General features: G+C 37.8%; 1 protein-coding gene across 1 annotated transcript in view; it reads left to right on the forward strand.

The window, feature by feature from the left end:
- The first annotated feature begins 4,202 nt into the window (after window positions 1–4,202).
- The window catches only part of grb2b (growth factor receptor-bound protein 2b), a 33,107-nt gene continuing 10,275 nt past the window's right edge, over window positions 4,203–27,034 (forward strand). The window contains exons 1-2 of the mRNA XM_023269288.3: window positions 4,203–4,360; window positions 5,796–6,049. Coding sequence (XP_023125056.1) covers window positions 5,972–6,049 — 78 coding nt within the window. The 5' untranslated portion in view covers window positions 4,203–4,360; window positions 5,796–5,971. The remainder of the gene's footprint in view (window positions 4,361–5,795; window positions 6,050–27,034) is intronic.

The raw sequence follows: 27,034 nt of genomic DNA on the forward strand, positions 1-27,034 counted from the left end.
ATGCCTATGTTAATACACATAATATTAAATAATATTAATTAAAAAATGGTTCAAACTCCATTACTCTCAATTCTGTCATAATTTTCAACGATGTTTTTGTATTTATGACATGAAATATGATGAAAGTTCAAACGAGGAAAACAAGCAACCTACCTTCTTCTAGATTATCAGGCGAAGTGAAGGATGAAGAATTCGAAATGTTGACATCCATCCTACAACCTTTTTTTTTTCTTTTGCTTTTATTTGACTGAAATATTCTGCAGCACAGTGAAATAACACAACTTACATAACAGTTTTCCAGCGACAGAAAATCCAATTAGGAGCTAAGCAGCATAAAAAGAACAACAGTTTGGCTAACACACAGCTAACTGTGTTCATTTATGGATTGCTGGAGCGCGAGCTGCTTCACCGCCGCGCGCTCGTGTTATCCAAGACTTCTCAGGCGCACGCGACAGCTAAAATAAACACAGGTGACGTAGCGCGCGCATCTCCCCGGCTTCAGAGCAAAGATGTGTTCGGACCGGAGGAGCGACTCAAAGCCCACACGACTCAAACCTTTTCTCCGCTTTTTCCTCCTCCACAAAGAACAACCGTGGACCGCACTTTGATACTGTCAGCAGTAAGTAAAGATGAAGGTAAAGGTAGAAGATATTTATCAGGGGACTGCTGCTGAGTGAGAACCTGAAGTGACCCGCACGACGACACGGACAAGGCTGGTCAACTTTCTCTCTTAATTAGCTCGTTTGTTTTTTTTCTTGTTTGTTTTGTTTTGTTAATTCAACTCAGTTCAGTTTGCTTCAACTAAATTCAGGTCATTACGTTTTACAGGACTGACTGTCATGTTAACAATACCGCCAAAGCAAAAAAGGTTGTCTTAAGCACAAAACGGACCACTACTAACCAAACACTAATTATTGAATTTCAGAATGGCACACTAACAGAAAGTGGCAATTAAGAATATAATACATGTCTGCGCGTGTGACTTTTCTATCATAGGACCTGTCAAGACATTTGTCATATTCATTCACGCTTTAATTATGTCTTCCTTTTTTGACAAGGCCACCTATTATGCAGCTCAGCATTATGTGTGCTTCTATGAAAAGAGTGCTGCTCATTCCTGTCACCTTGTACTGTGACTTTTGGAACAAATGAGAACTTGATCAAGCGTTCAGTCTTAAATAACTGGCTCCGTTCTATTTTTTTATAGACATACACCTGTATTCAATTTTCACTTTAGTGGCCTTGAATTTAATTGGCAAGAATATTTCAAGAGGCAACTTTGCAAAAGCGTCAAATTATAATTTCTTTTTTGAATTGGTGTTTGAAAGTTTGTGGTCCCTTTAGAATTTTTAGATTTCTGCATTTCAGCCTGAACAATTTTGAGGTCTAGTGTCAAAGCAAATTTGTTAACCATGGCAAAAGTTACCTCCAATAACACTGTTGGTGTTAAATGTTTGATTTGCGATAGATAGATAGATAGATAGATAGATAGATAGATAGATAGATAGATAGATAGATAGATAGATAGATAGATAGATAGAAGACTCCAACAATGAAATGCAACACATATCAAAACACACTTAAGACACCAACTCACAAAGTACAGACGTTTAAAGGAAAGGTTAAAAAGAAACAGCACCCGATAGAAAACGTCGACCAAATCAATGTCAGTATGTAAATGAGAATCAAACTCCCTCAACTCTGGTGTGGATTCCTTTTTTTCCCCTTACAAACATATTTTATACACGTATTTTTAGTGAACATAATAATAATAATAATAATACAGGAATTTGTATTATAATATTAACAAAAACAACACAAAATGTCACAAAAATGAGACAAAACAAGGAAAGCGAGAAACAAAATGACAAAAATGAGACAAACAACATGAAACAAAACAAAAAGAGACAAAAAATTTGAAAAAAGTTACAAAGCAACAAAAAAAAATTGACTTGAGTGTATCTATTAGTGGTAAAAGTATGTGAGGTTCTGGCACTTAATTTGAGAGTGAAATTAGAGTTAGGTGTTTCCAGTCAGTCGGATGACAATACGGTGAGAGGGAGCGTCCTGAAATTCATTATAGTCTGATCTTTATAGCGTGTTTATGGAAATGTATCAGGGCACAAACACAGGCGATTTCTGAGGATCTCAGAAAAAAAGTTGTTGATGCTGATCAGGCTCAAAACGGTTAAAAAAATCATCTTTTAAAGAGTTGGGACTCCACCAATCCAGAGTCAAACAGGCTGTGAACAAGCAGAGGATGCTCAAGATCACTGCTACCCTCTTAAGGAGTGGTCGACCAACAAACAACACTCCAACATCAAGGTGTGTAACAGTCTGTGAGGTCACCAAGGAACACGGTAACTAAAGGCCTCTGTGACGTTATCTGATGTCCATCATCAGGGGAACGCTGAATAATAGTGTTGTCCATATCAGGGCTGAAAGCAGAATGCTCTCCAAAAAGAAAATTGCTGAATGTCTGTAGCTTGATAAAGTTAACATTGACAAGCCAGAAGCCTGTTGGAATTTTTTTATTTTCTTTTTTGTGGCTGGATGAGACAAAAGTATAGCTTTTTTGGTTTAAATTAAGTACATTATATGTGCAGAGAAGATAACACATAGTGGTGGTATCATGGTTTGGGCTTGTTTTGCTTCATCTGGGCAATTATGGCTCACTGTGATCGATGGAACAATGGATTGTGAATTGTAAATGACTGTAGCTACTGATCTGCCAAAGAATGATTCAAGAAGAATGAAATTAAAGTTTGGAATGGCCAAATCAAAGTTCTGGCCTTAACCCAAATTAAATGCTGTAGAAGGACCTGAATAGGATGTTAATGTGGGGAAACCACCCACAGCCTAGAGTTGAAGCAGTTTTGAAGGAGAAATGGGCTAAAAGTCCTCGAGACTGATGTGCAAAATTGATCCAGTTACCAGACACATTGTGTTGCACTTATTGCTGCACAAAGGTGTTCACATTTGAAATTAAAAGCAAACACTCACATACTTTTCTCACTCATGCATGTGTAAATGTGGATCATTTGCTTCAATAATTAAGCAATCATACATATTTTTTTGTTTCATTCTATTTTAATTGGGTTCTCTTGATGTACTTGTATGAGCTGTGTAAAAATATGATTTTTTTTAGGTCACATTTACGCATAAATAAGATTCAGAAACTTTCAAATACCACTGTCAATCTGGTATGAACACTCCTCTTGTGATATTCACATATCAGTGCTTTAAACATACACTTTTTTGGTGGGAACTTTTGCTGTGGTTGCCAAATTTGCTTTGACACCAGCCCTTGAAGTTGTGAACGCTGTTTTTATAAAGTCAAAACATTCCACTAGATGGCAGCATGGTCAAGGGATTTCAATTCTGGCCTGCTGTCAAGAGGCCAGAATTAAAAGCAGATGTGCAAAAAATGAAAACAATGAAAGACGACCAAGGAAATCATCAAGATGCTTGAAACTTACTACTGATACCTGACCTTATAGTGTTCATTTTATCTCATGTTTAACCTATTGTAATTTCACCTTAGTTGAATTCTTTATAGCTGGCATGGGCTAGTCTCATTTCAACTTCAAAATCCAAATATGAACTTGCACCATAGTCAGATTGCAAGAAGTATAAAGTGAAATAAGGCAGATCAACTCCAACACATCATGCACCCTTTTTAAACTGTTGCTTTGAAGAGACGGAATTTGTGCAGATTCCATGTGAGCACAGCAAAATGAGGAAGGAACAGAAAAGAACCACTGAAAAAGAAGATTTTGTTGCCCAAAGACATTGATACCAGACACAAACCATCACAAATGATTTGTTTACTGTTTCAAATCAGCACTGTAAAGCTCAAAGCTAAGTCTAAATAACATCTAAAGTAGAGCTGGTTTGGTTTTGGGTGTATATATGCTTTTTTTTTTATCTTTCATGCAGACACATCCACTGACAAAAATGATACCAATCACTGTCGAATTTTTAAAATTACTTCGAAATAAAGCAATTCAGGTTATCTGCTGAAAATGTCTTTATTTTTTCACCGCAGTGTCATTTTCCCCTGTGTACTACTGAGTTATTAGTAGCTTGTATAATGCTGACAGACGTGGGTGACAGTAATGTGGAGGGTTTGGCACAGACTGACAGGGAGGAGCTCCAGTCACAGCAGCAGGCTGATCCTCGGAGCTCCGTGGAAGGAAGCGGAATTAAACGTATGCTAGCAGCTAGTTTTCGGCTCTTGGGTCGGGGTGGAAGCGACAGCACACATACATCGCTGGTTGGCTCTGTAGAGGAAGCAGTGAGCGGATAATTGCAGTTTTTTTTGTTACGGTGACAGCATCGAAACGGAATATCTCGAGTGGTGAGTTTGTTTTACGCTTTGTCTGTACATAGAAGTTGTGTACTGTTTCATTTCACGACGCAGGCTAGCCAAGTTCATAACGTTAGCTGGGCTAACTGCTAGCAACAACAGCTTACGCTATGAAAAAAAAGGTGTTTTCTTCCCTTTCACATTTGCTAACGTGAATCTAGCAAGTAGGCCTCGAGCGTTTAAAAACACCTCCCGTTTATTTGAACCCGGGCTCGAGCTTTTAGTAATGTCGTCGTTAATTTGTCTGTTGTTCAGATTTAACAGGGTTAAGTTTGATAACCGCACTGCATCGCAGTTATTGTTATCCGACCGTTAGCCGGCATGCTAACTGTAGCGTTCGAGAACAGTGGGCGCAGTCTGTTTGCTGGAACGGAATCGAGCCACTCAAAGTCGAGTGAAAACAGTAAAAAAAAAATGCTCTGATCTGGAAGTGGCAAGTTAGTGATGATTATATGTGACATTTTAACAGTGAACAGTCTTGAGAAGGATGTGATTTTTTTTAACCGTAACTACAGTCTGTCTCTGCTTGAACTCCAGCTTCCCTTTTTATGACTTTGCCTTTGATAGCACCTCTGTAACCGATGTTCGTCTTCAATAAAGGTCTGCTGGTCACGGGTTGAGTTATTTCGAGTAAACAACACGTATAGTAGTATGTCAGGACTTATCGTGTTGTTTATACCAGATCCCTTATCTCGCAAAAAATGTGCCCCGTATTTTGTGTTTCTAGCTAACGGACGAACTGACTGTTCATCCGTTAGAGATGTTCTTGAATTATAAACCTTGTGAAATTGTGAACTCTGCATTGGCAGGTTTGCCATTCTTCTCTTCTGTTGTCTTCTGGCTGGCTGTCAGATTTAATGGCTTTAGTAGAGGCAGAGTTGTATTAGTGTGAGCCCATCAGAGCTGTACGATAGCATGCTAGCAAACAATTTAATTGGATAACAAAGCTTTATCTATTTAACCCAGCAAATGTAGGTTTAGCCAGTGTATCACTGTCAGCTTTGCGTAAATAACTACTGACTTATCTTAGATTGGACCAGGTGTTTGGCTGATAAGAAGTTCTGTAGGAATAGTCACAGATCGTAGTGCACTTTGTATCAGGATCCTCTAATTCTCTGATGACTGTTGCAGGTCAGAAGACGTTTTCACATAGGTTTTTGCTGTTGAAAATGACCATTAGAAATATTGTGTTTGTATTTTAGACATTTTAGGTGTCCAATTTCAGTTGTTAAACAATTTTGTCATATCACGGATAAGCAGTTATAAAAAGCTATGTTTGTGCGTGCATCTGGGTGACATTGTACACTATTCAGACACAAAATAATGATCTACTTTTGAGTGGTTGATGAATTTGAAGTGGTTAGAAGATGTTCAGTTGCTGTGCAGCTAAACTCAAGTCTGAGCATCATGTGGTTCCTTGTTTCAGGTACCTTCCTGTGACCTTTATGTGAGGTCTAAGCCCTAAAGAAACGGGTCATTGACGGGAGGAGAGACTCGGAGAAAAGCGATTCACCGCAGAAGCCTGGATAAGTGTTTTTATTTTTTTAATCAGTCGCTGAAACACGACTTCTGACAAGCAGCGTCCAGCACGCCAAAAGGACCATGGAGGCCATTGCCAAATACGATTTCAAAGCTACTGCTGATGACGAGCTTAGTTTCAAGCGTGGAGAAATCCTCAAGGTAAGTGATAACTGCTTGAATATTTGATGTTAAGACTTGTCTTGCTCATGATTGCAAAACTTTGGGAAATATTTTCTTACTTTCACTTTATTTTCTGCATCATCAGCTCTGTGATTAAGGAAAAAAGTACTATTAAAAGTAAAGAAAGTTTTTCAGTCGGGAGAAAAAAGAGAAAATTTTATACTTTAGTTTTCATTCAGATTTAACATTGTCATAGGATAGCCAGAGGCACTTCTCAGCCAACATTTACAAGAGAAAAATGTGAATCCGTTTGGGCTATAGCCTAAAATCCAGAACACTGCTGTGTTATGTGATGATACACATGATAATTACATGTGGCAACAGAGCAACAAGATGCTGCCTAGATGCTGTCGCCTATTGTAGGATAGTGAAGTATTCTAAACAGACGGTGTTACTCTGCAAAGGCACAATGATTTAAGAGGCAGAAGCTGCAAGGTCTTCCATTATGAACTATTTAAAGAGCTCTCTCTGAAATCCCAGGCTTGTCCTATCCTGAGGCATGAGAAGCTTGTTCAAAGCTTTATGCTTTCTTGTTGGCTGAAAAGTGTTTGTCATTCCCTGACCTTGATGAGATGGCCAAGATTTGAGAAAGCACTTACAGAAATTTTTTTTTACACGATGATTTTCTTGGATTTAAATCTAACTATTTTATTCTACCCTGGTTAAATTTAAAGTTCTGAAGTGTGGGCTGAAAAGATGACAGTGCAGAAAAAAATTATAACATTTAATATTTCTAGAATTTCAAAGAAAATGTTTCTAACTAGATACTTTGTCTAAAATACTCACTGGATAATGTGTGACTTTAAGAATTCCCTTTTCTGCCTGCTGGTTTTTAGGTTAGTCATTGTTGTACTATACAGGACTGCTTTAAGTTAAAGTCGTTTTCAGAAACCACACTTGAACTTCTGGTCGATTACAGATCGAATTACCCCTCATGTACAGGCTATGTTGGTAAAGGACCACTCAGCCTTTCGTATTTTCAGTGTAACCTGTCATGCTGTTTTGATCATAACAGTAAATTGCTTTTACGGGCAACATCTGCTTTGCCTTGACATACAGGTATATGGAAAACTGTTGTGAGGACACTGACTTCGTAGTTACCATTTTTATTTTTAAGCTTTTTTTTTTTTTTTTTTTTAAAGAAAGCAGTTGTTGTGGATGAGTTGACTGTTCTGTCAGGAATGACTGCTGTTTTCTCAGAAAAAGAGATTTGAGCAGAGCGGTTTGAAAAGACTTCTTATCTCAGCAGGGGGGCCTAGAGGGAGAGAGAGTGAGAGAGAGAGAAAGTCAGCTTAGGAAACGCTGAGCTAAATACTGAGCTAAATAGGGGTTCTTTAAATTTGCATATGACAATAAAAAGTACTGTACTTTACCTCTAATTTCAACAGCCAGCTGCCTTGTTGGAAAATCTCTTATTTTTCCCCAGATGACAGAGTTCCATCCAAGAAGTTAATGGGAAATACCACAGATTTTTTTTTCTTTAATTGATGCCATTAAAGATGGGATGTGCCTACTGGTGGCTAAGCTAATATATTCTGTGAAATATGTAATTTAATATCTAATGTTCAGCTCATTTTTACAAAAAAAGTTTTGTACAGTCCTCTATATGTTAAGAAGCGCTGCATTACACTCGGTTTGTAATTTGTTTCCTTGCTAAATATTTTCAGCTCTGTCTCAGAGATTTCCATGAGGAAGATGTTACATTAATGACTAACATAAAATAATCATTGCATGCGTAATGTGTAACCATGTAGAGATAGAAAATATCTGACTTTGGTGCCCACTGACTCTGCCGCACACAGTGGCTTAAAAATCAAAAGACAAATATTCATATGTCCTGGTCCTAGTTGTGTATGTGACCAGAGTAAAATAGCGACTGTGCAACATACTATAAGCACACAACCTTAAAAGCAACAAAAAATGAATGCATTACAGTTTATGTCCATACAGAGAACGGATCTAAAAAGGGGAAGGAAAGCCAGCACAAATGTTGCCTCTAGCAGTGGCCACATTTCATCTGAATCATTTGTTGGCTACTTTGCCCATAGGACCAGTTGTTGAGATAGAATAAATTGGCATGATTTTTGTCAGATGCTGCCCCCCGTCTATTTCTTTCATCGCCTTTATCTTGTTTCCGTCTTTTGTTCCTCTCCTTGGTACTCATACATTAGTTTCAAGCCTGAATGTTTCTAACCCCAGGTAACTAATGAAAAACTGGAAGGAACATGCTCCTGTCATTTATTGAAACATATGAGGTACATTGGGACCTTATTTAACATGTTGTTTAGCTTGTTCGACTTTATTTAGTCAGAAACTTTTAGTGAGGACAAGATTTCTTTAGGGAGAGAGTAACAATTATACATCTATAGATCAATCAATCAGTAGAGAGATATTTAATTGTTACACCCTCGATAGATAGATAGATAGATAGATAGATAGATAGATAGATAATATAACCTTCAACACCACTCAGAGGAATACATGTCCCTAACTTTTTCTAACTCAAGTGGTGTTCCAGCTCATTCCTGAAAAAAGTGCCTAGTATTGGAAGCCAGTCTGTATGAGGAGCTTTCAATGCTCTCTTTTTACCTGTGTGACAGTTGTCCTGTGTGAATAATCAAATAGCACTGTGTACAATATATATTCATAATGTAAAGTAGAGGGTACAGTGGACTGCATAATGTTTTCTCTGTTTTCAAATGAGAAACAAGTTTTTTTTTCTCTTTGGATGTAAGCATCTACTTTGAAATTTGATTTGGAGCAAGCTGTTGAGCAGGTTGTAGCACGAGCTGTTGTCTAGCCATATTCCAAACCCGAAGTATTGATAATGCTGTTGTGTATTGATTTGATCTCCATTAAGTCCATTGATATGAATGGAAGCATCAAGTGGTATTCACTTGTGATATGCACCCATTTAGGCTTGTTGGTGTTTAGAAAAGACCGTAAATTAAACATGTTTGTATGAGGCTGCTGTTGAAAGTAATTTTGGTGATCTGCCAGCAATTCATTGTGATTACCAAATTGAACAATTTGTCTCATCAGTATATCCCTGGGTTTTTTGTAGATAGTGTGTCACAAAATTGTACATTTGCAGCAACTTTTCTATAACTAGAAACAATAAAAAGAGAGAGGTACATGATGATTTATGCACAATTTTTGTGATTACTTATTGTCAAGTTTAGAATTGTTGTGGCACCAAAGTATTGAACATCAGCTTGTGCAGTGGAAGCCTACCAACTAATAAGCTAAAAAGTATGGCAATAGTTTGCCGGGCGTTAGCTGAGTGTGCTCTTTACCAGTTTTTTCTGCCAATTTTTTTTTTTTTTTTTTACATTAGCTAATTACTTTAAAGCAATAAGCACTTTCTCCATCTCACTTTACTCTTTGCTCTCTGCTTTGGATACTTTGGTTACTTAATAGCTATTTAAACATCAATAATACTGAATTCCTCTCTCAATTGACTACATTACTGTTAGTAAAAGAACATAATCAACAGAAGCGTTGCAATTATAAATCACCTAACAAGTCAAGGTTATTTACAGTTGTTCCTGTTTGCATTAGGTGTCCTTGTTGCTTTGCTTGATGCTTTAGCTAAGCGCTTGCAGTATTACATATAAAAACCTTGTTTAGGTGGACTATGTTCGTTGTGGCTCCTTTGCTCCCATCACCAGTGCTATCTGTCCGCTGATACTAATACTAAATAGCTCTGCTCTCAGGACAAAGACTCCCTCTCAGGAGAGCAACCCTGTGTTAAGGCTTGCCTTGTATGTAGAATCCTGAACTTCTCACCATTTTAAGTATCACTCAGAGATAGTGGCTGTGTTGATAGCTCTAGCCCTGATATAGGCATACAACAATATCTGTTAGGTGTTTCAGATTTTTACTTTGGATAGCTAGTTTTGCGTTGATTCACAGTCTCACTACCTGTTGCCACACACTGCAGTAGAGTAATTTTGTTAATGTTTACAATGTGGTAATGATAATGTGGTGTAGATGCAAAGGCTACAGACTAACTGCATGCTGTTGCTGTACAGTTTTAAATTATAATTTACATGGTGCATCTTATTCTTATTTTTACTGTTTTGGCTAAGGTAATCACTCATGACTCTAGATGATTATGGTGACTGTACTTATCTTGTGGTTTATCAGCTTTAGCTATAGCATGCTTGGCATAAAACTCAGTAGTACACTACTGAGCTGCCCACTTTACTGAAAGTTAGCAGTAGTTTTCCAGTGCTAGCTCACTTGTAAAACCACATTTTAACCAAATATTATACTCTTTGTCCTGATGACTGCTTTTTCAGAAATAATCTACGTCCATACTGGCACACCTGAAAATGCAAATGGCCATTTAGTTGAATTCTGTCCAAAAAATTTGCTTGCATGTGTAAACAGTCTGAGGATGATCAAATGTAAGCTATAAATGCACAACAGCTTCTAACAAAAACCACAGTATATAATGCCTTTAATTTGTTATCCAAGTTGAAGTAACCACAGCATGTCAAGGATGATGTCTTTAAGGGTCACAGGACAGCAGTGTGTTGAATCAGGGAAGGACACGTACCAGTCAGTAAGCGAATGTGGGTGTCATCATCACTTCTAAAAGTCACAGTTTCTGAGCATCCACTTTTAAATATTATCCTGAACTTTTCAAATTAAATGGGGTCGGCAGTGTTTTCTAAAGTCTCTGTTATAGGTGTCCAAAAATACTGGAGTAGTGTGGACTGGAGACTAAATATAGCAAAGGTTATATGTTTTAAATCAAACGTTTTAGTGTGGACACAGTCTAATGCACACCTGTAAAGTTGCTGTGACAGTGATGCAGTAGTAAGTTCTCAGCTGGAAATATCTCAGACTGTAATTTCTAAACTAACAGTACACCATTTTTTGAAAAACATCCCGAATACAATATGTAGCTGAATGTAACCAAACATTGATCCAAGTAGCTTTGAATCCTGAGTTGGAATTTGCTGCCTTGATAATAATGCCTTAGAATTTGCATGTGATATACACAACTAATATGGATTGGTACTGTAGACATCTAGTTGACTGTAGTTTTGCTGTTTGTATGTTTGTTTGGCATCAGCAGTACAGTTTCTCACCAAAAGTCACAAATATTACACAGACCCAGCTCTGGCTTAGTGCCACAGTTTTTGTCTGTGTTTCATTTGCTTTTAGAAAAGGCCTTTTATGTAAGCCCCTGTCTGCCACTGTGAGGATGAAAAGGTTGTTTGGAGACATGAAATCCTTTGTCGACCTATTCAATCATAATGAAATCTGCATGTGCTAATTTTTTGTCACTTGACATAATTTTAGATTGACAAACATGACAATATTATGTGTCTTAATAGATTAAGATTATGCTCAAAATGTCATGAGAATTTCTCTTACAGCCAGAATTTTCATTAATAAATCCTGATTATTGATGCCAAGTCCTTCAGGAGATTATTGTGATCCACCTAAAAGTCAATTTGGTTTTATTTTGTGAGTGACTCCTTGATTTTTATTGACTATGATCAATCAGTTTTTATTTTCTATGTGTTAGCTACCACTTTGTTTAGCTGCTCCTGCTTTCATTCATAATGTTACTTTATTACAGTCTTAGGCATTCATCACAGGAAAGGCAGCCCATATTCTCCAGCGTTACAAAGATATTTAGTTATCAGATTCCACAACTGTCAGCCGGATAGCAAGTTCTGTGTCACTATGAGTCACAGCTGGTTGACCAGACTATACCCACCTCTAATTTGCAGCCTTGAGTCATACACCAACATGTAGTTGTCACATTTGCTAGTTACTGAGTAGTGAAGCAGACTGAGTTTGCACAGGCTCTTACGCTCCAGTTTTCCCAGCTTACCTGTAAAAAAAAAAAAAAAAAATGCAATGCCATTTTATGTAGGGGTCATTAATATGAAAGAAAATATATCTAATAAGCTAAATATATAATTATGTATGTGCACTTTGCTCTACATTTTGCATTTGCTCATTATCAGTAAATGACACCGTGTTGTTGCAATAACCTTCCTGTTTTATCTTTACAGACAGTTTCAAGTTGTTTAACTTGTAAACTTCTCTCTTAGTCTTAATGTATGAACAGATTTATTGATTAATCTTGAATTTGGGCCACAGTGTGAAGAACATTTGGCAGCACTGAAGCATAAGCTTACATGTAAAGTATTTTATAGTACAATGTGTGGGCCCATGACCAATTTGCATAGTGCAGACAAGTTAGTTTCACAGTGTGATTTCCTATCATGCATAGACAAAAAAGGGGAAGGTGGTGAATACAAGATCTGTCTCCAAGTCTGTCTACTGTAACTTTAGTCTTTTTGTCCCCTTTTAAACTGTGAGCTTGGTTTCAGTTACAGAAGTTAACATTAGTTAACGTTAGTTTCACGTATGTATTGTACTATTTATTGCGTTTTCATGTTACGATGATTAAAAAGTCATTTTTGAAATGGCAGCCTCATTGTTATAACTAGTTAAGATGCATGAAAACATTGTTTACATGACCAATTATGACAGCAATAAACAGGGCATGATGGCTGTATAAAAATCAGCGAGGGGTAAATCACTATTCACACATGCATTCACAGCAGTCTGTTGGTTCAGTCATATATATGTATAATCAAGGCAGATGTTTGTCAAGCTATTTCTGTTTTTCTTTTTTGCATTTCCATCGATGTTCGAGTATGCAGCGTAATTTAATCTAGTCTTATTTACTTCATTTTATGTGTCAGAAAGAAGATCTAGAGGCAACGTAGCAGGCATGTGGAGGCCGCAGTCAAGTCTGGCCATTGCCCTAAGCACTGTGCACTTGTTCTCATTTCCTCCTTAAATAAATAAAGATTACCAGCCCTTCTAGCTGGCAGAATTATCTACCATTAATAGATCTTTGAACCCTGCCCATATAGCATGATCTAAGATCCGCCTTCCGACTGTGCTACTTCTGCAAACTGCTGTCTGCAGAGTCAAGGCTTTTTTATTTAAGAAGACTATTCAGCTTATACTACTCTGTCAATATTATGTTGCAGCCATTAATACCATAATATGCCATAAAATTCTAATTTAAAGTCGCCCCAGGAATTGAATGAGAGCTTGCCAGTAGATAACGAACATAGCCAATAGTCTAGGATTGTCAAGACACTCGGTGCTCATTAAGGCAGGCAATTGTTTGCTAATGAAAGAGGAGATACAGTCTGTTGGTATGCTGAGAAATTAAGTATCACCTCACAGGGAAACCCCAAAAGAACAGAATGAAGACTGCACCAGATATCGAGCTGCTGTTTAATGTAAGTCAGAATATCAAAGAATACATTTCATTTACAAATGAGACTTTAGTGAGCACCCTTATATACAGTAAAACTTTATGAAGAACCTGAAATGGTCAAATAAATATTTAAACCAGAGAACTGTACAGTGGTGAAAGTTTTTAAAAGGTTTGACTACCTATGCCAGATTTTGAGATACTTGATTTAGCAGGTCAATTTCAGTTAGCTAAATCAAGGAATTCTCATAATTAAATCATCCATTTTAGCCTTTCTCCACTTAAAATGCCAATATTTTAGGGTCTCTAGATTACAAGACTTTGAACTGACAGGTTTTGTTGCAAGTGACTGTAAATATGAGATATTCCACAAAAAAAAAAAACAAGAAAAGAAGTTTTCCTGAGGAAGAACACCGCTCACATTCATCTCATGCTGCCTCAATCCTTTTTTGAGCAAGGAGTGAATGCTGAGTTTAGTCTGTGGTACAGTTGTCTAGTCTGTCCCAACAGTAGTGTGTCCTTGTATCTGAATGCGCTTATGTTAATGCTACAGCTTAGCTGTTTCACATCCTGTTTGATGTGTCTTCCAACCCCCAGCAACTTCCTGTGTCTCCACAGCAAACTCCGGCAACTCTACAGTCTACATCTAGCATACAACAGCACTGCATTTACACCGAGATGCATAAGCCTTATCATTTTGAACACAGACAACTAGAATTTATTGGTCACATTACTTGGAATAGAATTGCAGTAAAATTATTTAAAGTCTCCTCTTTTATAGTTGCACTGTGACAGACATTATTGAGGCAGATGGATATTTTAAGTGGTAGTTCAGCACTTTCTTATGAGACCCCACACCCATCCCATGATTAATGATAGCCTTGTCACTTATTACTGCTTAGGATATTGGTTTCACTTCTCTGTCCACTCAGCTGCAGAGGAGAGAAATAATTTTATCTACTTTGTAATGCGTCAATGTCTTGATTGTCCAAAATTAACTTAAAAGACTCATTAACTATTGTTAGAATCTGAGCTCCAAGTCCAGATTCCATTTCTTCTATTTGGTTTTTCTTTTCCTTTCCAAGCACATTTAATTCAAGTTAGCAGCAGTTTTCTGTGGATTTCTTGGCTGTCTTTATGAAGCAGAAGTGACTATGTGAAGCTTAATGGTCAATAAAACCCTACTATGTTGCTCATTGTGCAGTTTTCGATACAGATGAGTATACTTACATTGCCAAAAGCCTTGTGTGATCTTACTGGAGTCTGACAGACTGTGCGTGCGTTGTTCACATTTGCGTAGTAGCAGACAATTTTCTAATTAAATGCTGAATCTCTGGAGAGAAAGCTTAGATAAGTAAATGTCTCTGACTTTGTGTTTCTCTCTTCTGTCTTTTGTCTGCTTCAAACTGTGATATATTAATGTAAGAAAAACTTGTGTTTTGCTTTGATGCATACATGGCATTTTTTTTAAGTAAAATTATTTCGAACACAACAAACCTAGTTTGCTTGGGATTGAATTAGTCAATACTTATGTTTCTCATTATGCATGACAAAGATCCAGACTGTTATTGAAACAGAGGTATTCATGGATCCCCCAATTTGTGCCAAACCCCAAAAACAACCCACTAATGTAATACTCAGAACTCAAAACAGACCCATCTATTATTTGAAAGCTGGGCCCTATACCCAACCAGGAGACACACCCGATTTGTACAGATTTCACTGTTGATTGCTATTAAGTTTTCATCAATTAACAGGTTGTCAAAGCAAAACTTTGTGTCTTAGCTTATGTAATGTTAGTAGGCCTTGTATAAATCATCCGCCTTGTCGAGAAAGTTGGTAAAATACATGCAGATTCCTGTGACTCTATTGTTGCTAGTTCAAATAGCATGGCTAATCCACACCCTATTCCACTTGCAGTCACAGTGATGGATGGCAAGCAAAACTAGTTTAGAAACAGCTTTGAAAAAAGATAACTCTGACTGTTTGCCCTTTTGGGCTACAATAACGACTGCTTATTCATTTCTGCAACTGCTAAGATTAGCATTGCTTACGTAAGGATTAGCATCACAGTCTGTTTTTTTCGGATCCACTCGGGTATTCCATATAATATTAAACAGACCCAGAAAAGAACGGTAATAGAACAGGGCCTGACCCAGACCCATAAATACTGGTGTAACTTTAGCATCTCAGTTATGAAGTACCCTTGCAGCACACTGGTATGTGTGTTGCTTTTGTTGTTTTTACAAACCCTACTTGTAAATAGATTTTTAATTGGTGTTTACCGACTAAGTAGTATCCACAAAAGATGAGAACTGGAAGGGCACATATGTTGTCAACTTAAAAATGGCAGGAATAGCCACCTGTTGTGACACCAATACCAGCATGCTTATGCTCACATTGGAAGATGTGAAAGTTGCAAATTTTGCCTTAGCGTAGTGATGGAGGAAGGTGTGTTTGCATGAACCTTTTCCTGTCTTGCTCCCTTTTCGTTGTTGCGCTGTTTTGTGTGTCTATGTATTTGAGGTAATTCCTCAAAGTCAACATGTGATAGCAGGTCTAGGCAGCAGACATTTGTCACAGAAAATACCTTCTTTAGCCTGATAGCTGCTCAACTGGGCAATGTTTCATATGTCAACACTGAAGCCTGTTGCTAACTCTTAAAGTGGCCTCTTTCTCCCTCTTGTTTCTGTGAACTGCTTGGTGTGCTCAATAGAACAATGAATTGTCTGTGCTAAGGAGCACCTGTACAGGATAAAGTAGCACCAGTACAGACGGTATTCAGGTACTTGATGAAGCAATTGGGAGTATTTTGTCCCAAATCAGCTTCTCACCCATTCTCCAACCCATTCACTACTACATACCCAAATAGAAACCAAATTGTTAACTTTGTTATGAGCAATAAATCCACTCTATTTGTTTTTTTCTTTTATAATTTTTTGTCATCATGAACAAGTATTACATGACTGTGATGTTTATGAAATTCAGTAAGTTGCGTTCTGCCATTGGTAGCAGAAAGGCGTATACATGTAGATACAATACGAAATTTTAAGGGTGCTATACAGTGCATGCATTTCTTAATAATGGTCTCAAAGAACTTTGTAATGTAGAGTTTACTCTAGATTTATGTATTAGGAACCAAAGTGGGCAGTAATGGGCTTTTTACTCTTTAGCTTTTTGTACCAAAGCGAAACCTTGCATTTGACTATGAACTCAAAGTTGCACTAGACACAGATACAGCAGTTTTGAAAGAGGTTCTTAGTGTTTTGTTTAGGTGCTTCCTCGTAACATTTTCTTAATCACTTAAAAATGACTAGTGTACACATGCCCTAAGGATGCAAGCACCATGGACACCCTCTAATTGAGTAATCCAGCACATGCAAGCTGTATGGTTCATTAAATTAGACCTCTAAAGCAAGAATTAGGACGACTCGGCTTTCTTGATTATCACCGTTGCACATAAATGCCCCAGCTGACGTCAGTATCTCCATGTCATTTCTATGCGTCTGTCAAGTCTGGTGAAAAAAACACTCAAGACAAAAATGAAATGGTCATAATAATAGTGAATGTTACTGATAGTTTTTTGTGAACATTTACTGTACATCTTCAACATTCTTCCTGGCATCTTAAGAGTAATAAAAAGAGGAGGTTAGAAAGAGCATTTCTGTGGTACTACAGATACAGGTTACGTGTTGCATTTAATGAGGACCAAAAAAAATCTGTGCAATGTGGTGATGAAAAGACAACTTTGTCTTTTAGCTGACTGGTGTAATTACACAAAGAGTCATTTAGCTAGCCAGCTAACGGAGATGGAAGACTCCGCAGAATACAACATTGCTTGCCTGCTTTGAAAATGAAATGCCCCCATTTTATGTTATTTGCCCTTGAGGAGTTTTCCTAAGCTGATCACAAGGAGTGTGATTCTTCAAAGTGGTCCTCTATCTCCTTCATTATCTTTCTGCGTCTGTTTGTGTGTCTCTCTCTGTCTGTCTGTTAGTCTCACTCTGTTTCTCTCTCTTTTTCTGCTCGTGTCGCTTTCTTTTGCTCTTGCCGTTTGGCTCACTTGATCTCTCTTCCGTCATTGTGCCTTGTTTTTTGCTCTTCTCTCGCTCCTGCTGCCTTTTTCTCACTAGTCATCCCCTCTGAGTGTTGAGTCAGAGAGCTGTAATTAGGTCTCACTCCTTCTCATCTCCGCATCACTCCCTGCTGATGTGCCATAAAGACACTGACAGCTGTATTTAAACCAAAAGTTATAATTCTTTCTTTCTCTTTTACCCCAGCTTTAAATTCCAAGCCGCACAGCATATGAGTGAAAATAGTCCAAAAATAGGTCAACACTGTTCAGCTAATATTTAATACATTTATAAATGCACAATTGATGTGACCACAGTTACCTGTATTCCATGACATAACTGGATCAGTGACTTTTGGATTATAAACTGACTTAACATTGTGGTTTTTAGTGGTAAAATTCACCTTTGCATCAGACAGCAACAATTCTAATCTTAATGCTTTATAAGATTAACGGTTGTTCTTGAACGCACACAGTTGCCTAAGCTGTCACATCTGTTTACCGCACAACAGATTCTGGCGCTTTTTAAAGCTTGATCCATGAGAAGAATATTGCTGAAATAAACTGCACTGAGAATTCAGGCTCTGATAAATAACATCATGATTTAAAAGAGGATCCTGCCCCCAGCTGCCTGATTCAAATTGATTTTATTAATTTTGAGAAAAGAAAGGGGCATTACAGTGGGAGTAAGGCCAGAATTATTCTTGCATATCAATTATCACACGTAAAACCATTAAATGAGAGTTACTCTAGCTTGGCTGGTAAGTTAACCATTTTTCAGGCATTGTGACTTTTTAATCATCAAAAGGTGGCCTTTTTTAGCTGCTGGATTGCCTGTTGCCTATTATATCAAAAATGTTTGTTTATGGGATACGTTCGTTAGTTAAGATGTTAAAGACTTTGTCCAATGCTTTGTCTATTTTTTTATTTTTCAATTAGCTTTAATACATTTAACTTTCTCTGTTTCCTTTCCTTGTAAGTACCACTACTTTATATACTGTGGTTGTTTTGATTAGTGCATTTTACAGTTCATGTAAAGCTGATACTCAACTTTCATTGCTGTAAGCATATAGTAGGCACTCTCAACTTGTCTAGACCATTTGGCGTCAAAAATATTTGGCCTTACAGAATGGTTTTAATGGTTTTAGGTTGCAGTAAATATGTTTTAATATATTGATATTTAAATATGTCTCAGAACAACAAGAAAATGCAATATTTTATGGCTTCTGCATAGGATTTGGCTAGACTTTCAAGCCACAGTGAAAGCACAGTCAAGTTTTTTTTTTTGGTTGGGTGTCCAATGTTTAGTTTATAGATCGAGTTGCAATGTGTGTTTTGAAGCCACAATCTCTGCTCCATATGGCAGCCTCCCCATGTGGTAATGGCCCCAAGCATTATTTTAATTACAATAGTGTTACAAGCCTCTATTTAATAGAATTCAGTGTAATCTGCTCCCCTGTGTCTTTCTGTATTGGGGTGACACTCATTACCTCCCTGGCACTGACCTATCCTGGTCTAAGTCTGCTGCCTCCCTGCTGTGAGCTAAACAGGTCAGACTCATTTTGATGGGATAATTTTCTCTCAGCACACCCCCAAATTTGCTGAGATTTAAAATCTCTGTCCATATCAATCCGTCCAGAGAAATGCTGTTATTTGTCTTTGTAATAAGGTATTTATGTGACTTAACGTCACCACACCAATTCTTCATCTACTTTTTTATGACTTGATCCCACACCTCCTGGGTACTGTCCTAGATACTGTACTGTTGAGGAGGTGAATCAGTTTGTCCCCTCTGCCCCACTGCTGCCAGCATGTCAACATACCAGGCCTCAAATTCCATTCCTACAGGACATCCACACAGTTGGCACTCCAGCACACACACACACACACACACACACACACACACACACACACACACACACACACACACACACACACACACACACACACACACACACACACACACACACACACACACACAAATGTCTTGGTATTTGTGCTATCACAGACCTTCTCTTTTTCCTGACACATTTTCACTTTCTTCTTTAAGCCAAACCCGCCTAATGCTGTGATACTGTCTGCTAGAAGTAACGTTACAGACTGATCCACCTACCACCTCTCCATTTAAATCCGTTTTTATGTTCCTTGGTAGCTGTTGAACTGAGGGCAAATGCAGACTGATATTAAAATATGTGCTATGTCTGTTTCTTGTAAATAATGTAAACCAAATGTATTGTTGTGGGTTGCAAAAAAAAGTCTCCTAGTTTGCGATGTGCTGTTTGAGTTATTTAAAACTTAGATTTCCTCTGAGCCTTGGTTCACTGGCTCTTCTTACCAGTGGCCGACTCTGACTTTGCATATTAAAATACTATGCTGTTATTTGGAACTGATAACTTTCTGCGGTCTGATTAGGTAACCAATCACTGTTTAAAGTGTGTCGAAGTTGCAGTCTGGTGTGCAAACAGACAACAGACGGGGCTCTATCAGGTCCATTAACACTGGCGGCAGATCCAACAGGCTTTGGCCTCAGAGGTTCTGACGAAGCTTTAGCTAGTCTGTCTTTCTATCTGGCTGACCTGCCACACGCTCAGATTAACTCACACTCCAGGGTAATCCCCGCTCCTGATTTATTGCAATCCTGTGTGGACTGAGCAGACATGGTTTATTTAGCATCTTGTTTTCTCTGTCGCCGCTGTCTGTCTCCCTATGTACGTCACTTTCTACCTCCATCTTGCACTGGACAACAAAATATTAAATTAGTAGGGCGTATGCAAAAATGCCACCCTGAGCATGAATATTTCTTTAATCTACATACTTGATGTTATACATGGAATTTTGATTTAGATGGTGAGGAGTGAGAAAGTTAGGGTTTCAGCCTAATAACCTTTTGCTCATTATTTAGATGCCATTTAAATTAAAGCAGAAACCCAGCAAAAATATGTTTGAAGTTGGTTTACAAATAATAACCCAGCAACTATTGTTGTTAGGACCCAACAATACATAGTAACAGCAGCTTTCAATTACCTGTCGCTTTTAATTTTAACTGCTGTTCATATAAATAACTAAGGTACTTGATAATTTTAGTGCCTAAGTTGGTACAGTGACTTTTCATTAGGTAACAGAATACAAGGGAAGAAATGCTGTTTTGCTGCATCAGTTTGTCTACACCAGCCTAAATAAATCTTTCTAAAGAAGACAAAGCTGGGAGAATTATTACACTGAAATACAGCAGCTGTGTTTATCACTTGGATTTACTCGCAGTATTGTATAATTTCATGGTTTTATGGAGATGTGCAGAGTTAATATTTGTACACCAGGGTTTGATGTGACAGTTATCTATGTTTAGTGTCACACATGGGTTTGTGGGTGGAAGTGCTACATTATTTCAGAGTGTGTGATTGAGAGAGAAAACGATAGGGGGAGGAGGGACACCACAGTGGCAGCTGTGCAGGAGATAATCCCTGGACTGGATCTTAGCCTCTCAAATAGAAACTCCTACAACTATTGTGGCTCAATCAGATTAAAAAGACAAAAAAAAATCTTCAGAGGCAACTAGGGAATGCATATCATCCACAGAAATGCAATAGCACAATGCTGGCTGAGCTTAGAACACAGGGAGAGAGCTCAGTCAGACAAAATGCTGCAGTTATCTTCTCTGTGTGGTTTAAAAAAAAAAAAAAAGAAATGCCTAGCAAGCAAATAATTTATTTCTGCTTTTACTCACGCCATTCTTTCAGTTTTGAAAGCCACCAGATAGACCCATAAGGATTTAAGTATGAGCCATTTCCAGTGCGTTTCTAATATTCTTTTTGACCATGAAATTTCTCTCTACAACCCATCACCATTTTAGCTTTCAGGATTGAGCTCCCATCATTTTAGCCAATTTGACAAAATGTCCCCTAGTTTAAAGATTTATAGTAGCATTATAAATATATACTCAAATTTCAAAAACTGCCAAATTACCACTGTTACCAAGTTACACACAGGTAGGATGGGCACGTACTGTATAAGCATATTGTAGTCCAGTTAGAGAGCATGTTCAGCGGATGTTAAATACGACTTGAAGAAAATCATTGACAATTTAGGAAATATAGCTTTTCTTTTGTTCAATAGTTAGATGAAAAGATGTAAAGTATTTTTGTCTGTAGAGCAAATATAAAGCCAACAGCTGGTTAGTTTAGCTTTGTACAAAGACTGGAAATGGTTACAGCAGGTTATTTCCTGTAAAATGGCCAGTTACTGTTTTTTACATTTTAGTTTTTGCACCAATTAACAAGATGTAACGTGTTAATATATGATCTTTAGAGGTGCTGGCATGGCTTTTCCCCACAGTTATGGAGTAGCCAGTCAAAGTTTGGTCGCCTCTGGCACATTCTGGAGCCACTATTCTGTCATGTAGAATGGATTTAGCATTTTTTTAATGAGTCTGCCTTCCTGTTTGTAAAAATGTATGCAAGTTATTGGAAAGGAAAATTATCCTTAATGTGTGTTTTAGCTTACGCAATCTGTAAATGGGGATTGATATTTAAAATCACACTGATTCTGGACTGATAGCAACTTTTTTAACTGATTTATGGACACCTTTACAATGCATTTTATCAAGACCACAATGATAGTTCATGCATTGTTTATGTGGAATAATAAATGCTGTGTCTTATTTGTCAAAAATAGGCAAGTTTATTTGAAGGGGCAACCTGTTTTTGTACTTGTGTCTTATCTGGCATATGTATTAATTTTTAAATTAAACCTTTGTAAAATGAGGCTATGCCAAAAGTAACTGTAAAATAACAAAACACATGAATTGCTTGATTCAAATCTTGTGAATCTATTCAATCAACTCAACTGATAGTCATCTCCTGCTGTAAAAACATACTGTAGATAACAGTAATTCATTCATTCACTAAGCTCATGAGTATGTGGGTGGCACATACGGTATTTCAGGGGAACTTTTATTCTTGATTGTACAGTTATCAAGTTGCTGCCGTTTTATATATATATATATATATATATATATATATATATTTTTTTTTTTTTTTTTTTTTGTAAAGCCCCTCTATTTAAGTCTTGTGTTCACGCATTCAGTTCAGTTTTCGAAGTGTTATTTGCCAATATTGTTAAATGATGAAGAATATCTACTCTCTATTCAGCAGGATTAAATTTCTCAGCAGAGCGCTTACAATCAAATCTAGAATATGGGGGCACGACCGACGCAGGCATGTTTCTCTATCATGTTCCTAATATTTTGAAATGGTGGCCACATGCTACAAGTACATGGGTAGTGAATTATAACTTCAATCAAAACTACATTGTTAGAATTAAACTAAGGTGAAGCTTCTGCGTACAATACATTGAACTTTCCCCTAGAAACCAGATACTCATATTTGTCAAAATGTCAACTTTTTCTTTAAAATGGTGGCCAAGAGCATCCCAGCTGATAATAATTATCTTCATGCAAAGGTAACAAGAGTAAAACATTTTCAGCTGCACCAAAAAATGTCATCAGTACATGCAGATGTTGAGATTTATTGCAATATCTGTGCCCAGCATTGACAGAAATACATTTTGATACCCATCATTTTGACAGGGGCTTGTTTTTGAATTCCCAGGAAAATTCACGTAAGCATCTTAGCAATTTCTGCAGTATAAAGCTTAGGCATACAGCATATTGCAGTACCCGCTGTGCTCTATTATTAACTTTGGTCATAGACTGGGTAATTATTTAAGGTTACTCCGGTTCACGGGGCCTAATGGCATGTTGCACTGTCTGGCAGACAGTCAGCCAGTCTCCTTCTAGTCAGTGATAGAATAGAGACTTATGATTTATCTGTGAAATGATTTTTCACCACTAAATAAACTTTTTGACTGAAGTCTGCTCTGTGCTGGACAATGAGACCTTCTTTTCATCTTATTTGACCACAGTGGGTCAAGAAATGTGCTCTGAATGCTTTTATCATTGTCTCTGCTGTCATCTTGCTGAGAGAAAAACATGTAAAATTCATTGTCAACTTATTTTCACAATTGTGGAGATAGTGTATCTCAGAAGAGTGTACTTAACTGAAGTGAATCTACATATCAATATCAAATCAATGTTTCATCCAGTTTAGAAAGTTTATGCACTCTGACCTCCCTTGAGTGGAGCTCAGAAACTTTCTAGCTGGTCGGGTTTGATGGACACTTCAGCAGAGTGGATGTTTGCCAGCAAGTGGGCTTGAGCCTGGGTTGTAAGGATGAATCATTGTCTTTCTAACTGCTTGGCAAGTCTTCCACCTACAGTGCTGTGCAAGAAAACATTTTCTACTCCCACAATTTGTGTTACTTATGTTTGTTATGAAATATGTGAAGATTTTTTGTTGCTGCGCTCCCCTCAACTAACATTATACGCCACCTCTTCCTCTCAGTCAGCACTGTTAAAACAGCCTCAGGGTAGACACTCAATATGGTGAGCATGATTCCTTGGATCAGTTTTATTCCAGCATACGTAGATCAAGCAAATCAGTCACTTGCACCATCACATGTTGCTCATGACTGAGTGCCCAGGGCACTGTTTTTGTGTCTCAAGATGAACTTCCCTGTGAGTCAGCAGTTAGTATGACAATAACACATGCAGGGCTTAATTAAATAAAGCACTTTATCTGACACAAATGTGCGATATGTAGAATCCATGTTGTTGGCAGTAAGCAGAAGGGGGTCCATTGGAGTTCAGAGTATCTCAAAGACATGTTCGGGCCCTTCCACAGCACGTGGACGCTGGTATAGTTGGGCAATCATTTTGGCCACTAATCAAACATAGTTTTTGCTGTGTATGTTTACCATGTTGGTATTTTCATTTCTGACAAAATGTTATGAACAACCAGTTCCCTGCAGATTAAATGTAAATTTAAAGTTAGGCTAGTTGAACTAGTTTAAAAGTACGAAAACACTCAGAAAACAGTAGAAAATAAGCACAATTTATTCAATATGAGTAAACACTGTCTGAAAAAAATATTGTGCATATTTACGAGTGATTTGAAATAGTTAATCTCATTCTTCAGTGACCAAATGGTATTTGAAGTACTGCTGAAATGTGTGGCACTCTCCTGCATATGAATGTTGGACATTGTCCTGCAAAGCCTATCTTACCAAATTGAAGTGTACAAATAACATTAAAACACCTTTTTTTATTTAATGTCATCATGCATTGCCATAGTCAGTGTTTCACATTTCAACTAATTCTGACAGTCTAGATACAACCTTATTTCCTTTTTCTAGTTTAAAATAGAGCAAAACCCCACTGGTGTTGTGACATGTCATCCTTGTCACTTTCCACCTTAACAGTTAACATCTTGTGTAACACCTTAGACGCAACAGGGGTTGCATGAAGTATTGATATTTTAACTATTTCTGATGGTGACTGTCGATCCTAGCTATGTTCAGTTATTTAGCCGAATATTCATGCACCTCTCTAACTAATAGCAGTTTAGCTGACTGAGCATGTAGACTTTTTAGAGGCCATTAGTGAAAGCAAGATCACCAAAGGTGATTGGCTATGACAAAAATTACTGTCGTTTCTTCATATTTTTCACCTCTACCTTTTTATCCATGCAAGTGTTGGACAGCCATTTAGGTCAATTGTCACTTTGGTTCTGAAAAAAAAGACCTAATCACTTACTTGATTGATTGCAATGATTTTATGTCTGTGCACAGTCCCTACATGATCTATTCCGTAATTTTGGAGACACTTTCTGACTTTTTTTCTAGCAGGATCATTAAGTGGACTTTTGTGATTTATGGGGAAGTATTTTTACAGCTATTGAAATATGCTCCAAATACTCAGGGTGCCAAGGAGATAAATACTAACAACTACTGATCTTCTGACTTTTCTTTTTTTAGTCTATGTCCAGGTTAAAGTTTTCACTTGCCAGAGTTTTATATATTCATTCCTAAATTATGTATCTGACTTTGATACCAACTTGCGGTTAATATTTTTGGTGGTTTCATGAAACATATAGATGGAATGCCATGAAATTTAGTGCAGCTGTTAGTGATGATAAGGAAATGTTAGCATGCTAACGTGCCAAAGTACTGCTGTGACTAAATACAGGCTCACAAAGCGGCCTGCCTGGCAGTACACGCATCTTGTTATGCTTCACAAGCAATAGCCCCTGGGCTCACAGTGCGAGTGCGTTTACAGAGAACTACATGACGGTAGCAAGCCGGTTGCAAAGCCACACGGTAATGGATCGTTCGGCCTTTGTAGGTGCTTGCTCTTAAAGGTTGGTTTGGTGTGTCAACATAAAGCCCAGAGGCTATGACCCTGTGTTTGAGTCTTGGTTCAGATAGCACTGACAATGTTAAACATGCTCATCCTAGCTGAGTTTTCACCAGTTTAGCCATTATTACGCTACATAAATATAGACACATCTACCTTCCCACTCCTGACTGCAGCCTACTTTTGCCTTTGGTCCAAAGCCACTCCCTCATCCAGTAATGCTGGTCTTGCGCAGGATTAGCAGCTGGGAAGACGAGGGACAGCTGGCATTCTGCAGGCTCACTGAAGCAAATAGACCCAGGTCACTCACACGGCACAGGGACCAATTGGACAGCTGCCTTGGGCAGGGCCATGGGTACATTATGAATTTAAAGGCAGAGGAAGAGGGGAGGGAAGAAAATGTGATTTAGAAAATATAGGGACAGTTTTTTTGATATGCAGAGTTGTGTGTGAAAAGTAAAGAAAACCACTGTGAAAAATTACTGGAAAAGCCTAAGTGACATCAAGGATCAGTTGTGTTTTTTGTGTGATGGTTTTTGTCAGTTCTTTCTGGACAAAAGTTCCGTGAATTTTCACCTGAATTTATGCAGAGGAGATTTGATGATAAATGGTGAAAGAAATGTTTTTAACAGACTTGACTCACTTAATTTTTAGAAGTAGAACTGAGTCATTCCTTAACACGGGATTCTGACTGGATGAGAAGGAGTGGCATCAGTACTAGCTCTGCTTTACTTGAAGCTGCTCAAAGAATCAAACAACTAACAGCATGGTTGTGTGACATGTGTAGCACTTTTTTCCTTTTTTCTTCTGTCTTCATACCTGGCTGTTCTGTGGAAGCCTTAAGTCAGACTTGTGTTGTGGAATGCTTTTTTGTCATGCCCTTTTGATAAAAGCTGCGTGACTCAGTGCCATTGCACAGTTTTCCCCTTAAATTTCTTCATGTCCGAATGTTGGTGAAAAGCAGAAATGTTGTGAAGATTTGTCTCGTGCGTAATGTATTGTAAGGAAAGATAGAGCACACTACTTCCCCTCATTGATGCTTATTTAACCTGCATTTAGTTTTACTTTACAAATGATCAACACAGACTCAAAACTCATGCTGAGTGACTAGTCAGTCTCTTAAGAGGGACATTTTTATAATTCTACTCGAGGCGAAAAATCTAGCATTTTGAATTATGAATGCAACAAGCCAGACAGATGCTACGGAAAGAAGAGAAATCTTTTTTAAGCGTGACCCATCATGTGTAAGCATGCACCCACATAGAACAAGTGGCTCATACCTATTGACTTTGACACACATGGATGCACCACTAGCTCAACACACCTGCACTGTAGTCATATTTTGTCAGACATGAGTGCCCTCACAGCTGTCTTGCC

Source organism: Amphiprion ocellaris, chromosome 19 (assembly GCF_022539595.1).
Source record: "Amphiprion ocellaris isolate individual 3 ecotype Okinawa chromosome 19, ASM2253959v1, whole genome shotgun sequence".
Lineage (NCBI taxonomy): Eukaryota > Metazoa > Chordata > Actinopteri > Pomacentridae > Amphiprion > Amphiprion ocellaris.